Raw genomic sequence first — 16,770 nt, 5'->3', positions numbered from 1 at the left:
ACTGAACGTAGTTTTGGATCCGCCCAATCAGTGGAGCTGAAAAGGATGCCGAAGGTCATAATTCTATTCTAAAATACTAGAAAGACTTACTGGTAGATTGTGTAAATATCTCTGGATTTGGAAAATGCCGCTCGGCTCTAATCTTGTCCGCTGGGATACACTCGGGTGCAGCTCAATAAAGGTTGATTCACCGGGTCGTCAAATATCTGTTGCTGGCTGGGTGGTTTCACCGGATGATTGATTAACTCCGAGCTACTTTCCGTGTTCTCCGCGTGATTGGCCATAATTTTCGTTAGGCTGTTAGAACAAACACTTTTTCGAAATTGTATTATTGAATTCCGGATTAAAAACAAAATAATAAACGGGCTACCTGCAGCACAAAAAAAACAACATGTCGACTTCCAGAATTCAATAAAATTTAAGTCCAAGAGTTGAGGTTAAATTTTCTACCATTTTTTGGTTAACGCTTTTAAACTTCGAATATGGTTAAAAATTCAACCATAATCTTTCTTAAAAAATAACCATATTGGCAGTTTTACAGGGAAACCAAGAAAATGGTTATTTTTGCATCATAAATGGTTTAATAATTTCTAGCGTGCAGTTGTGTTTGACGTTTTGTAGTTAGGAAAAATGTATGGCCGATTTCAAAAGCCCTCCGAAAGCTTTCTAACTAACCCAAACTTTTCTCTGGAGGGCAAGGCGCCATTAGTGTTTGCCTAATGACTCCCATTGCATGGAAATAGTGGAAACAAAAACAAACAATGTTTTGGTTTCGCCGGTAGAACAGCAGATTTACTCTGTTTTTCACAAGGGATTTCGTCCAGAATCATTCCGAAACCGTGAGTATTAACAGTTTTTAAATACTCCCAGTAAAGCAGTTAAACCAGATTCGGAACGTCATTTTTTGGTGAATAAGAAAATCTGGACCTGATGCCAATCTTTCCTATCACGTTTTAATCCATGTCAAAAATTTATAATTTTTTAGGATTTATAGTACTTTATATTTCCCACTGATATTGAAACTCCAGAACAAGCAATATGTTTAAAGTTTGAAATTATATTTTAACAGAATCTAGAATTAAAAGAAAAATAAATTAAACATAAAAAAACCAAACACACCAACACAATAGAAAATCTCTTTAACCACAAATAATAAAAATAAAAGTTATCAAGAAATCCTTGTTAAGAAGTGGTCGCTAGGAGACAGACATTTTTAAAATAGACAGCAAAAGTAGCTAGTTCAGTTAAATCAAGTGTTAAAATAATTATTTGTTCTGGTATGAACACAAAATTTAACAACACATTATTTTAATTATGATATAGGTTCGGGAAAATACAACATTAACCCAGCCATTAAAAATCTAACAGACACAAACAGTACACACTCTGTAAGTCAATTAAGTTAAAATGTTAAAATGTTAAAATGTTATTCAGACGATTATAATAAATTGTAGATTTTCCTGATTATAACCAAAACTTTGGACATTGAGTAAATATGCTGTTTTTAAGTAATATTTCAACTGATGTCCCAAATTAGACTTCTTTGTATATTCAGCCATTGACTGTGTCAAAACTGATTAATTTTTAGCTTCCACAGATCGTCACCCACCTTGTTTGACTCAGAAACATAAAGGAGAGACTTGTCAACGAAAAGTTTTTGGTTGGAAACCTGTCAAGTTCATTAAGAAGTTTGTTTTGCTGTCCATTTAAAAAATATTCAAAATATCTCCCCGCTTGCAGTCCAAATACTTTGTGTACGATTTTACCACCGTTTAAGTTTATGGTACTTGTTTATTAAACAGCTAGACAAACCAGTCAGAAAAATTTATCTTTTATAATACTCCCCTAATTTACAGTATCGGGTTCCACTAGATAAAACCTCTCACATTCCTTACCTTCATGGAATTAATCATCTTAATTTGTGTTAGAATTTTGGTTCACTGTTAGATCAAAATTCGAATTTGTTGCAAAGATTTTGAAATAATATGACCGCTATTAATCTAATTTGTATATTTATCATATCAAAAGTAATATAATTAAAAGGGCAAGGGCAAGAAAAGCTTTTGTGAAAATTATTTTTTACTGATTTACTGCATACCTTAAACTTTCAACTTGTAAGGGAAATTTCTGTACAAGTTGGTAGTTTATGATGTTTATATTTTTTTCTAAATGTTTAACTAAAACTGATCCACAACAATGCCGATAATATCAACCACCATGAATAAAAAAATTTTCGTTGTATAACAACAGTGGCTTGCTAGAACTCTCATAAGAAAATTCAGTCCAGCCTTGATCTGCGAAAAAAAACCTTAAAGTGAACTAGTCTATTGCGAACACTTCATTACTAGGTTGGTTCACTGAAAATTTCATCAGTTTCCATCCATGAATTCAAAACTTAAACTGACTGGCGATGTTATTTATGAGGTTGCACTTCACATTTGTATTTCAACAAAGGGCATTTAAATTGAAGATACCATTTTGATATCGTCTGAATGTCTGAAAAATGATTTTTTTATATTTCTTGGGTTTCCTTATTTCTGTGGGTTTGAAAAATTGAATCTTTGAGCGCACCGAGGTACTCTAAAATCCAGTTCAACTGAGTTGAAATTTATTACAGCTCAGTTTGGTAGGCCAATAAGGAAAATTTATATAGGTGCATAGTTGGTATTTAAAATTCGACATGGTCATTTTCGCTGTAACCCTAATAAATTCCTTAAGATGAATTTCAAATATGTCAAAATGATTAAATTTCTGGTAATATGAAAACGAGAAGTCGAACAGATAGCAAAACGACTCAGTTAATCATCACCAGTTGATACGTCATCTGTCGATGGCAAGCTTCGAGTTAAATGTTACTTGAAATAAATACGAAAAACCCCATAACAAGCACACAAAACTGTCAATGGTAATCGGCACAATAAAAAATTAAACATAAGCATTCTGAGCAAAACTGACAAGTGCTTGTAGAAAAAAAAAACAGTTCGAAAGCCATCCGATTTGCACCGTGTTAATCCAGCCAATTCCAGGAGGTCTCTTGGCAGCAGCATGCAAAAACTGATACGCCCAAGTGTAGGTCTGCTTAAAAAAATTAAGGAAAAAAGTGATCTCACTTAATTAAATTATAACGATTCGATTTTCGACAAGCAAACAGCCGATCCATAGTTGAAAAATTGTTCGGGCAAGCAAAAAAAATTCCCGCGAACGCCCAGGTTAAATGACTTTATTGCAGTTCCGCCATAAATTGTCGATTAATGCGGCAGGCATGGCGGCCGGCAAGAAACTTGTGAGGTTCACCTTTCGCACGTTTTTCTGGTCCTTTTTTTCTGTCCCGGCTTAATTTTTATTTCAAGCCGGACCCGTGCCATCTCAAGATGTAGTCATTAAAATATTCTCCGGGATCGAGGTTTTTTTTACATATTAATATTTCTCTGGGCAGCATTATTTTTTCTCTTCCACTCTTTACCTTAGCGATATCGCAAAAGAAAGTGATAAAGGCCGCCAAAAGAAAGGTGAGGAGCCGAAACTTTTCCAAATGCCATATGCAAAATGTGTTCCTCTGACCTACATTAGCGAGATATTTCGGCATTCATTTGAATAATCGCATACGACAAGCATCTGGAAATGCATCTGGATAAGGTTGTTTTTTTTTCTTGAAGAGGACGACCACCAGACAGTCATCGAAGCTGCCGGCTCATCAGGTGATTCTCCAGAAATGGTTTAAATTAGCAGCGAAATCGCGACACTCAAATCCTAAAAACTCCTAAGAAATATAAGTTTTGAAAATTAATCTAAATGATTCGAAAGCCTAAATCATCGAGAGGTGGCACCTGAACAAGATTTTATGAAATAGGACACTCACTTCCTACAAACGAGAGGAGCCCATCGTTCTGCCTAATCCTGTTACAATTGCCTCCGGGATAGAATTTCCATTTTCTGTACCGGAGACCATAGAGAAAGAGGCCAGGTCTCTTCCTATTCGTTTCAGAAATCCCATGCATGAAGAGGTAGGAGTAGGTAATGCAATGCTGCATCATCGGGTGCATTGTTTGCTAGAATTTTCACACACAGTGCGCAACTTTTGGGACCAATTCTGCTTTATGCGATCTGGGAACTATCATTAAGGATTTGCATTCAGGTGTAACCGGATTAGGTCAGGCGCTTCGGGATAACATCTAAGGATGAAATATTTTCCCATGGAGATTCGACGATCATCGTACAGAAGAGATTATTCAAAACAACATGCTTGAAATGAAGAAGTTAAATTTTAAATTTGAGATATTTTATTTCAGATATTTGAATAGCATTTTTATAATTTCAAAAAAAATCCATAACTTAGAATGTTGTTTAAAAGTTTCTCATAAAAACAAAAAATAACTTATATTCTAAACTATCTAGATCGAGATCAGCAGCTTCCGGTTTTCGATTTCCCCCCGATCCAGACTTCTTGGCTGTCCCCAAACACTTTAATTACATTTTTAACGGTTGATTTGGCAACTTTTAGCGATTTTGCCAGCTTTGGGTGCGAGTAGCTCGCTGCTCTTCTTCCTTGGACGGCATTTTGACAACTGAAGAGTGAATACCAAAATCAAAATAGGAGCAACATTCTACACTCACACACCTTCAAAATGAGGGGTGTTCAGGTTTTTTTAATGCAAAATTGAAAGAAATACGTCAAGTTGATATTGGCCGAATTTTGACCGTATCACCCTTTTACTCCATCAGGTTATACGGAATTTCTTATTTTATAGAAACATGATTTTATGATCAAATCATATTGTATTATGTTGCGTAGCAAATTTTCTTAAGAGACCGTTAAATCATTTTGAATTTTTAAGTGTTTTTAAACTGAAATCGTTGAATTTTCTAAACGACAGCTATCCTAAGCTGTCTAAGAAGCTTCTAATCTGTTAGAAGATTGGTTGCTTCAACAACACAATGTGAGTACTTGGAAACTCAAAGTTAGAAACTACAAGAAATTGGTGGACTTGTGTATGGGACAAACCTTCTTTAAATTTAAAGAATTGTTCTATAGACAAACAAAGAAGGCACCTATGGGAAATCCTCTGTCTCCATTCTTGGGTGAACTATTTATGGCTCATTTGGAGGAGACTCTTGAAAATCAAGATTTATTACCCGAAAAATGGTGGAGATACGTCGATGACATTTTTTGTGTAGTAAACAAAGATTTTCTAGAAGAACTTCTAACATCCATAAACGGTTTGGATAAGAATATTAAATTCACTTGCGAAATAGAAGAAGACAGGAAATTACCTTTCCTGGATGTTCTGGTAAGGAGAGATGATGGCCTATTCCAATTCGAAATCTACAGAAAGCTGACAAACACCATAAGGGTAATATGATTTCAAAAGTTGACACGAATGCCAAAACGTTGGTTAAGGGTCACAAATAAGCAAAACATAATAATTTCAAAAAAAAAATGTATAACTTATGTTCTTGTTAAGGTCTTTGATAAAAACAAAAAACTTATATTCTAAACATTCTAGTATGAGATATTCCATCAGTTTTTAAGGGCTTTCTTATTTTCTAGAAGCATGATTATATAATCAAATCATAATATTATTTTTAGTAACAAGTTTTCTTAAGACACCGTGAATTCATTGCGAATTTATAAGTACTTTTAAACTGAAATCGTTAAATTTTCTCAACGACAGCTATACTTTATCATACTTTGAATTTACTAAGCCTCAAAACCTTCGAAATAATACAGTCCTTCAAATAATCAAAGACCTTCAAGCTGAACCGAAATGTTTTTGGAAGTACGTCAATTTCAAGCGTAAAGCTAATTTAGATTCAAACAAGTTTTTTTTTTCAACCATAAAAGTGCTTACAATTTCGAGGAGGCTTCAGAATTATTTGCTGAATATTTTCGCAGCATTTACTACGCAAACGATTTGGTTACACAATTGGAATTACAAGTCACGACAGAGGTTATGCCAGAATTAAGCATATCGACAATAGGCAGAATTTTTTAAATTCAAAAAATCCAAAGGCAGTGGACCTGATGGTATTCCAAATTCGTTTCCTAAAAAGTGCTTGTTCGCTATAAAAAAAAGCCTCTAAAATTGCTTTTCTCAGCTTCTATTCGTGATGGTTTGTTTAGCAAACTATGGAAAATCTTACACATTTTGCAAATTCACAAGAATGGTTCAAAACTGCCCACTGAAAACTATCGAGGGGTAGGTATTCTCTCTGCTATACCAAAAATGTTCGAGAAATATGTCGGAAGTTTAGCATGGATTTGAGACTAATTCAGCTGAATTTGTTTCCCGAACTTCTTAATAGATGGTGCAGGGTTCGCAAGTAGATGTCATATATACAGACATGTCTAAAGCTTTTGACGAAATCAACATTGAAGCTCTTCTGTCAGTGCTGTGCAAAAATTGGATCACCGGTGTTAGACTACAATGGATGCGTTTGTACCTGATAGAAAGAGTTTAATTGGTAAAACTAGGGAATGCCAGATCCAGTGTATTCCTGGTCAACAGAGACGTACCACAAGGGATTCACTTGGGACCCCTCCTTTTTATTACTGTAAGGAACGAGTTCCCCGAAGTGCTGCCTGTCGTGTTTGTGCTAATCTACGCAGATGATTTGAAAATGTTCTTTCCTGTTCGGTATCCCGAGGATCGTATGGTTTCACAGTATGCGCATAACAAATTTTCTAAGTGTTGCAGCCAGTTTGGTTTTGAATTAATGCCTCTTAACGCAACGTTATCACCTTTTAAAGGAAAATGAGCAATTTAATGCCCGATTTTTGCCGTTAACATTGCTATACTGAAGTGTGCAAAAAATATCCTCACTTATTCATTTTCTCAACTATGTGTGATATTTTGAGCTAAGCACTCAGAATATCTAGCTATACTACTGCGTTACCACGAACCTAACTTGAGTACTTTCGCTATATCGTGTGATGATGTAAACATTTGTACTGTGCTTACAATCATCAGCTGTCATCGGTTATCATCAATTCTATTGTTCGCAATAGCGGATGGCATGGAACAAGTGGGAACAAAAACAAACAATGTTTTGGTTTCAATTGCGGAGCAGCAGAATCTTCTGCTGCCCGCAAAACGTTTGCTTGCGGGAGTATCTAAACCAAACGGTGAGTTTCAACAGAATAGAATTGAAAAAGGTTTTAGGTACGCCTTGAGAAACATTGGCTGGTAAGAAGATATGCCAGAAAATCAAGCTTTGTGTATGCGGGTTGGTTTGGCCACACTAGAAAATCGCAGAAAATCAATCAACTTGTTGTTTTTAAAGAAATTGAGCTTTGAACAATATTTTTGTATTTTTTGTCACAGATTTCTCTTACCGCATCATAAGACCGTCCCAGCTCCCCAACCGAATTCAAAACTACGCTCGAAATGAACTAGATGCAACTGCCTACTTTATAAAAAAAATATGCCCAGAGAGCAAATCTAAAATAGACTTAAGTTTATTTTTTTTATAAAAATATTGTAAACACCATTCAAGATAAAAGGCTGAAGCCTAGGACTTATCAATAAATAAAAACGTCTCGTGCCGTTGAGGACAACCGGTCGTCGAATAACATTTTCTTTCGCCACGTTGAATATCATGCAGGATTGACCATCGCCTTGTCGAAGCCGCTTGCGCAATTCGAATGAACACCACAGTTCACTCAAAATCCGCTCACAGCACTGTCCATCGATACCTTGATCAGTCTGGTCAGCTTCCCGGAAAAGCCGATCTTGTCCATGATTATCCATAGCACGTCACAGTCGATCATGTCGTATGCGACTTCGAAATCGATGAAAAGATGGTGCGTAGGAACTTGGTGTTCACTTAGTGCATTTGTTGCGTCCCTCCGCGAAGCCTACCTGATAACTTCCCACGAATCTGTTCGTTTATGGCGTTAGGCGGCAGAGTAGAATTCGGAACAACACTTTGTAGGCGGCATTGAGGACAGTGATTGCTCGGTAGTTTTCTCAGTCCAATTTTTCGCCCTTCTTGTAGATTGGGTATATTAACTTCTCCTTTCACTCCTCCGGTAGCTAATCTGTGTCCCAGATTTGAACCGTGCAACCAATCAGCCAACTTTTCCGGGCCCATTTTGATAAGTTCAGCTGCAATGCCATCCTTGCAAGCCGACTTGTTGCTATATTTATCTGGCGAATCGCTTCCGAATCATACCTCTCCTCTGCAAGACTCAAGGCCAGATCTCTCCTCTAGCGACTCGAGATTTTACCTTTCCTCGTAAAGACTCCAGGTAATCACTAATACTCTTTCTCTTGCTGATTAAATGCCTGATCTCTCCTCTTGTGACTCAAGACCCGATCACTTAACGTAAAGATTCGGGGTAGACAGCACAAACTTCTTCTCCTGAATACTCGCGGCCTGACCTCTTCTCTACCGACTCGAAACCCGACCTCTCATCTCCAGAATTCGAGATTTTCCACCTTTATGCCCGTCGTGTGCCAATCGAGAGCAGCTTATCCTAGACTCGTGCCTGTCACAGCACACGCGCGGGAGTTAACGCTAGTTGCAGACGAAGACATCATCCTACTCCGACTCGAATGGCTCACCCAGAGACGATAGCCATTCTACCCGTGGGTATTCTCCGATCGTGGAATACCCCTTTCCCGATAATTTCCACTGCGAAAAAGGTATAGCCATATCCCCCCAACTTCGGTCGTTGGGAACTGACCTACTCGGATACTCCCCGAAGGTGGAGCATCCTACGCACGAACGTGACGTACTCACAGCATTCACTATGCGGAAGATGTTGCCTTATCTTTGTAGCTTCAAACCGTGGGTTCGGACGCACACTTCTCGTCAGCCCGCACGTCTTTGAGGTCAGCCTATGCCGACTGTTGTCCGGTCTTCTTTTATTACTTTGTCTGGCAACCCTAAGGTTTTCGGCTCGCGGCTTTTTCTGCCCGTCGTGTGCCAGATAGAGAGCAGCTTGTCCTAGAATCGAGCATGTCACGGCATCTAGAACTTATACCGACTCCAGAGGCTCGCCTGGCATCTAGAACCCCTCTACCCGTGGGTATTTCCAACCAGTGGTTAACCCTCTTCCTAAGAGGTCCGCTACGAGGAAGGTATTGTCTGATCCCTGCTGTTTCCCCCTTAAGAAGCGACACTACTCAGCTACTCATAGGGTATCCTACACACGTTCGTGGTGCACCCATGACGTCCGCTACGCAGAAGATGATGCCTGATCTTTGTAGCTACGATAAAGGGACCGGACATACACTACTTAGATGCTTCCCGGCGATGGAGTCATCCTACATACTTCGCGGACTGCCGTTGACTCCAGCTACTCCGCAGGGCAGTCATGGGGGGTGAACCCATCGCTGACATCGCATGCCAAGTATTGGAGTCCGTACACATTCTCACATTACACCACGTTGTCTGCCGTCATGTCGGGCTCACAGACGGCAAGTATGTTGGTACATACCTCCGCAAACCTCGTACAGGCAAACACTACATGTTCGGGTGTTTCCTCTTTGTCACCACAATCTGGGCAATATGGCGAAGGCACCTGCCCAAACCGGTAGTGGACGTCCTCCTCCTCCTGGCGACACTTTTTCTCATGGAAAATTCTGCCTTTTCCATTGTCGTGCGTCGGTTTCGTATGCTATTAATGACGAAGAGTATTGGGCGCATCTTCACCATCACCAGATAGTGGTCTGACTCGATGTTGGCTCCTCGACAGGATCTGGCGTCGATGATGTCCGAGAAGTGCCGTCTGTCTATCAAAACCTGATCGATCTGTGATTGCGTTTGGTACGGTGAGCTCCAGGTGTACTTGTGTGAGAGGAGGTGTTGGACAAAGGTTTCGTTGCTCAACTGGTGCGCGCTTCCAATTGTCGGTTTGAATTCCTCCTCCTGGCCGACTTGAGCGTTGAAATTCTCAATGACGATCTTGATATCATGTCGTCATCGGTACTCCCGAACTAATTTTGAAGAACCGGCCCTTGATTCTCAACCAGCACATTTGTGGCGTCTCTCTCATAACTAAGGAGTGTATCGAAAAAAAGTTATAAACAGATTTTTTTTTATTATATTTATTTTATTGATGATTCAAACAAAGAAACAGTTCGGAAGTGTTTTAAAAGCTAATTCTTACAGTTTATAAAGAAATACAAGTAAAAAAGTAATTATTGGTTCTCGGACTTTCGACTTGACGCGTTTCATTAGGTTTTGTACAGCTGATTGATCACACTTCTTGACCGAAGCATTCCAATTTTTCTTGAAAACCGCAATCCCGTATGGACATAGACCGATTCTGGTTGATGAGGTTAATTACCTTACTGTCCAGATTTGGGTCAGATGGTCCTGGTTTTCTGCCTCTTCCTGGTAAATCATCGAACGTAAAGTGTTCCCCGAACTTGTGGATGATGGATTTTACGCTCGCTGGATGAATGCCGAAACGTTTTGCCACTTCATTCATCGAGAAGCCATTCTCCCGCATCCAAGTGTCCAATACAGGAATTTTAATTTCTTTTTTAATTAGCGACATTTTGGGATAAACGAATGTTTCAAACGTAAACAAAGCGCTGGTTCACTTTTGACAGATCAAGATGCTACATATAGGTGAGCACAGTAGTGTGCGTTCACGCGTTAGTAAGTAGAAGGCCCAAATATGTTTATAGTTAATTTTCGAAACACTCCTTAGAATAGCTGCTCCAAGCTCGTGTGTGTTGCCGTAGTTCTGGAAGATGGTATATCCATCTCCGAATGCAGCGTTACGATGTCTAATTTGCAGTTCTTCAATTCGTTCGAGAGCACGCGGATACTGCTCATGAAGTCAGAGAATGGCAGTGCCATGTGCCATGTCCAACGTTCCCAATGGCTTATCCCTTTTCGTCGCGTGGGTCTTTGCCGTTTTCCATGCGAAATTCTTTGCAGACAATTCGTTGCTAGGTGTTGTAGCTTTCACGGGCTCGCAAGGCCCGCAGCTAATCCCTCAAAATGTCATAATCAAAATGCTCTGAAAAGCGGTTGAAAGTCTTAATGACGCCAATTATTGCAGAGTTGGCCCCATAATTGTTCCATCTAAGAGGAACGAAGAGCTGAAGATCCCGATTCCTCAAACCTCGAGGTCGGACGCTAAGTGGAAGAACTTCCAAAAGTGCGGGAGAATCGATTGTTGATGAAAGCAGATCAGCGTCGAAAGACGCACGAATGGCTTGCAGCGTGTCGATGTCGATCAGGAGATCAGAACCGTTTCAGAACCGTTTCAGAACCGTTTTGATAATATTGGCACCAAACCGCAGAAGCATATTCAAGGGTCGATCGAACCAAACTATAGTAAACACTTTTCAGGCAGTAGATGTTCTTAAAGTCCTTCGTCATGCGGAAAAGAAGACCCAGGCTTCTGGAAGTCTTGTCAACGATATAGTCAAGAATCACACCAAGATCTTTCACGTGTTGAGCTCGAGAGATTGCATCGTTTCCAAGGAAATAAACGGCTGAAATTTCACAGTAATTATTGACATCTTTCCTATCTCCCTTTTTATGAACCGGGAACATGCAGGCTCCTTTCCACAATGAGGGGAAGGTGGCTTGGTCAAGCGAAGCTTGGAAGATAAGCTTGACTGGAGTCAGCAAAAAAGGAATCTATACACTGCCGGTCAAAAGTTTGGGATCACCCACTAAAAAACATGCAAATTTTGATTGATCATATCTCAGCCGTCTTAGGACATATTGCAAATCTTCTGAACTCATTTGAAAGATAATGAGCAATAGCTATTTCGGAGTTATTTTGCTCAGAAATAATGTTTTAGTTTTGCACCTAAAACGTAACCTAAAGTTAGAGCATTTTCGAAAAAACGCACTCAATATTCAAAGCCGATCATCTCGCGATAGGGTGGACCAAATTTCAAAATTTGAGTTGCATTAAAATCCTTATTCTATACTTCTTAAAACACAATCAAAAAATTTTGTGCAAAAATTTAAGAATGTACTATTAATTAATAAAATAGACACTTAAGTTATCGTCCAAAAGTTTGGGATCACCCCTAGTATAATGTATTGACCAAAAGTTTGGGATCATTTTTTCAAAAACATGCAAATTTATCTCATTCATATCTTTCTCATCTAACATCTTATTGCAGATCTGAAGGGTGCATTTGAAAGCTTAGGAATTGTTGTTTTTTTTATAAATTCATTAAAAAATTATATTTTAAAGTGATAACCATAAAAAATTCACAATCATAAGTGTGAATGTTCAAAAAACAATTAATTTCATGTAAATTGTTTATGGTTATCACTTTAAAATATAATTTTTGTATGAATTTATGGAAAAACAACAATTCCTAAGCTTTCAAATGCACCCTTCAGATCTGCAATACGATGTTAGATGAGAAAGATATGAATGAGATAAATTTGCATGTTTTTGGCCAATACACCATACTGAGGGGTGATCCCAAACTTTTGGACGATAACTTAAGTGTCTATTTCATTAATTAAAAGTACATTCTTAAATTTTTGCACAAAATTTTTTGATTGTATTTTGAGAAGTATAGAACAAGGATTCTAATGCAACTTAAATTTTGAAATTTGGTCCACCCTATCACGAGATGATCGGCTTTGAATATTGAGTGCGTTTTTTTGATATGGGCAAAATACATCCGAAATAGCAATTGCTCATTATCTTTCAAATGAGATCAGAAGATTTGCTATATGTCCTAAGACGGCTGAGATATGAACGATCAAAATTTGCATGTTTTTAGGCGGGTGATCCCAAACTTTTGGCCGGCAGTGTATGTAAGAAAATCGACGTCTGAAACGCAAAACTCCAATCGATACAAAAGAACTGTCAAAATCGATTTCAATCGATCCGAGCTTTTGTCGTCAAACTTTTAGCTTTATAATTGATAACTCGACCAAGGAAAGTATTGTGATTGTCGTAGTTCAATCAGATAAATTTAAGCTCGTCATATGAGTTTATGATTACGTGCATTTTTTTTCCACTGCTTTGAGGGATCGTGTTCCTAGTTAGAAAACTATCTAATTGATAAATTAATTCTAGTTATTCATAAATTTTATCACGATCCTTCGGGCATCAAATTCAATGTTGCTTTGTTGGATTTACTGAGCGTTCACTTTAGAGCTTGAACATTGAGCCAGAAAACAGCGCTGAGGATTTTTTTACAAGTTTTCGACGATGTTGCCACATATTTTATTTTAAGAGAGATCAGACTTCGCTTCTCTTAAATGCAGGTTCACTACTAGCGTTTGTCGTGGAACTTTAAACTTTGAAAACTCAATCAAGGAGAGTTTGCTGTTGTAGTTCAAGCATATCATTTTAAAGCTCGTCGTGTGGATTTATGACAAGAAGCCTTTATTTTTTTCAATGCTTTGGGGGTTTGTGTTCGTAGTTAGAAAACCATGTGATTGTTATCAAAATTCAAGTCAGTCATACCGTTTATCGCGATCCACCGGGCACAAATTCAATATTGTTTTGTTCGATTTAATGATCGTTCACTTTAGAGCTTGATCATTGAGTCACAAAACAGAGCTGAGGATTTATTTGTCCAAGCTTTTGGCAATGTGTAGAGATATTTTATTTAATGAAGAATCAGTTTTCGCTTCTCTAATACATATGCAGGTTCACTAGTCTGGCCATTTTTTTTAATAAGTAGGTAAGTGATCAAAGTGTGCTTAAATTTTCATCGCTATGCTGCAAACAATAACAAAAACACTGTAACTCAAAATTTCCACGATACAAAATTTTTGAACTCAGTCAGATGGAAGTGCCTCCGGCCCAGAATGAAGAAGTATCTACAACAACTCCCGAAGAACCGTACTCAGTGTATGTGACGCAGTGCTTCAATCCGTTGAATGGAACGATTAAAAAAAATCAGAAAGTGATAGAAAATTGTTCAATTTAGTCCCATTTAACAAATATCAATCTTCAATATATCTACGATTAAAAAAGCAAAATATTTTCATCTTTTAGGGAATGTGTTATCTGCCTGGAGCCGCTGTCGATAGCTAGACGGAAGGCACTGGAGTGCTGTCACTGTTTCCACGAGTGCTGCATCGATGAGTGGCTGTTCCGGAAGAAGAACTGTCCAACCTGCCGCCGAGATACGCTGGTAACGCCCCGGAAGTCAGCCATTGCATCGAGACGGAGGATGCGCCGGAATAATCCGCTGGTCCGAGATCCTACTACCGGTCGCAGACCTGCTCTGGCATCCCGGCAGCGATCACGCTCCCGACCGAATCGAAACCCTCCTGACGGTTAGTTAGGAAGTTGGCATGGCAGTCATTATGAAGTCCTTCATCTTTGGAAATATTTATTGAAATTTCTTTTGAAAACTTTGTTCTAAATTTCGGAGTGTTCGATGTTTTACTTAAGTCTATTTTGAAATAGTGATTTTCATCAAAAACAAAAACTGTTGACAAGACAAGTGCGTCATAATAATTTATATTTTTTGTGCTTTTACTGAACCAGTTATCGATTGCTGATCGATCAATTTTGGTCGGAAAACTTTCAAATCCCGATTGCGGAAATCGCAGAAAAAAATCCCGCTCTGTTCAATAAAGATAATGAATCGCCACGCGCCGCCTCTAAGTGGGAGTAATTTCTTTCAATTGAGCACCCCTTTTCGGAATTGTTGCGGTGGAACTGTGCGTTGTGTTGTGCTGATGTTTCTCATTCTGCTTCCCATTCATGCTCCATTCCGCGATCACAGGCAGTTTGATTGCTCCATCGAATTTGGCCCATTGATGATGATAGGTGAAAAGTGCCGAAATTGGCAGGCAAAAGAGAGCCGCGCAGCACACACATTAAACATCGTATCAATTATCATAAACGATAAAGTGCAAAAATGATCAATTATGTTGAAGCACTTTTTGCTGCTGGGTTGTTTTCCTTTCTGCTTTCTGATATGATCTGATACCGTTTTTTTTTTGTTGTTATTGCAACGTTTATACCCGAAGTGCTTTCATTGATGATCTGATCAAACGGAACAGGTTTCGGAAGCTGACGTAGGAACATGTTTACGACAGATGAACGCAGATCATTACGTAATGAGAGGAACAGGAGAATAGTGATATCAATGGAAATCAGCTGAGTTAATCAAATATTATTGTATCCAATAAAAGAAGAATGTTTTTAAGATCCAAAATTAAAGATAGCAAGGATTGGAAATTAGAACTTTAGTTTTTGTCCAATTATATTGATTGCATCAATATTGAACAAGTTTCAACTCTTAAGTAGTTCACAGTAAACAGGAATCTTATATACTTTTTTTGTCTCATAAGATACGAAGTTACGGTCCTCGACAAAGTTGTTCAGCGGAAAATTTCCTTAAGGAATTTTATAAATTGGCACAAAAACCATCAGCTGGCTTGGTTCCACAGAAGATACAAAAATTCATTTTTCAATACAAATTCAATTTTCCCATACAAACCTAAAAGTTCAAATTTACTCATGTAAACTTATTTAAAAATTCTGCGAAAAATCATGGATGAGTTTTGGACCAAGACTAAGCTTTTTAGACCCCAGTGTTAGAGATATTCAAAAATAACCCCAAATTTACTCAGTCTAGTGAACAATCCACCTGAAACTAATGCCCTGGCACAGCTTACGAACGTGATTACTAAAATGCGTTCAGATATACAACGGCTTGCTCCAAAATCCATTCTTACTCCCGTATGGAACAAGTCGACACCTACGTCAGAACTAAAGCGCCCACTCAAGCGGACTCGAATTCCTGATGCTGCTTCAGCTGAACCATGCCAACTGCATCTATTCCACTAGGCGATGAAGAACATCCGAAGCGTATTAAACCCGATGTGAGTGAAGACGCAGTCAAGGCTATGGTCCAAGCCAACCTCGGCGTGGAAGACATTCAGGTGACAAAACTAGTTCCTAGAGGCAGTGACATAAGCCCGTTCCGGTTTATTTCATTCAAAGTTGGCGTTTCTCCTGACTTGAAAATGAAAACGCTGGATCCTGAATCATGGCTGAAAGGATTATTCTTTCGAGAGTTCTTGGATTACAGCTCCAGACAATTTTGTGGGCCTCAATTAATAGGGGTCACTATTTTAAACCATCTATTGCCAACCCTGCTGTTAACTAAATCACGGACTATGAATCTGTTTCGCTGCATTCTTATTGGATTACGGGACACACCACTCATGCCAATTCGGAAGCTTTCTTCTCTGGCCACCAACGATGGACTGTTCCTGCACCAAGTCGTCCCGTTTTTCGGTCAGGTGGTCCAGGGGGAGGCTTCCAATTGCCATGTCACGGCAAGTATTTGTGTCATTCGAGCATTTCACCTAGTCATACATCCGTGCTTTCCAGCTCCGCCTTGTATGCCCGTTCAAACGACAGAGTTTCGTGTTACTACCAAAACGTCCGCGGTCTTCGTACTAAAATAAACGAGTTTTATTTGCAAACTGTTGATTGTAGCTATGATGTCATAATTTTGACTGAGACGGGTCTGACTGATTCATTTAGTTCATCCCAATTGTTTGGCAACGAGTAAACAGTCTTTCGTTGCGTTCGCAGTCCACGAAATAGCAGCAACAAATCCTTTGGTGGAGTTTTGATTGTCGTAAAGAATGGTCATGTAAGCAGTTTTATCACATCTGAACATGGAAACGACTTAGAACAAGTTTGTGATGCTGTCAATATCATCGGAAAAAAGATTGCTGTTCTGTGCCGTATATATTCCACCTGATAAAATCAGTTGTGTCCACTTTTTAGAGTCCCATGTAGCGACTTTACGTGAACTGTGCAACCGAGCTTCTCCTGGAGAGTCT

General features: G+C 38.7%; 1 protein-coding gene across 1 annotated transcript; it reads left to right on the top strand.

The window, feature by feature from the left end:
• The first annotated feature begins 13,698 nt into the window (after positions 1–13,698).
• On the top strand, positions 13,699–14,240 carry LOC129753493 (uncharacterized). The gene is made up of 2 exons (XM_055749310.1): positions 13,699–13,804; positions 13,952–14,240. Exons 1-2 carry the CDS (start codon positions 13,740–13,742, stop codon positions 14,238–14,240), a joined length of 354 nt encoding a protein of 117 aa, XP_055605285.1. The 5' UTR covers positions 13,699–13,739.
• Positions 14,241–16,770: the final 2,530 nt, after the last annotated feature.

The sequence above is a fragment of the Uranotaenia lowii genome, chromosome 3 (assembly GCF_029784155.1).
Source record: "Uranotaenia lowii strain MFRU-FL chromosome 3, ASM2978415v1, whole genome shotgun sequence".
Lineage (NCBI taxonomy): Eukaryota > Metazoa > Arthropoda > Insecta > Diptera > Culicidae > Uranotaenia > Uranotaenia lowii.
This window is presented reverse-complemented; position numbering and strand designations above follow the sequence as displayed.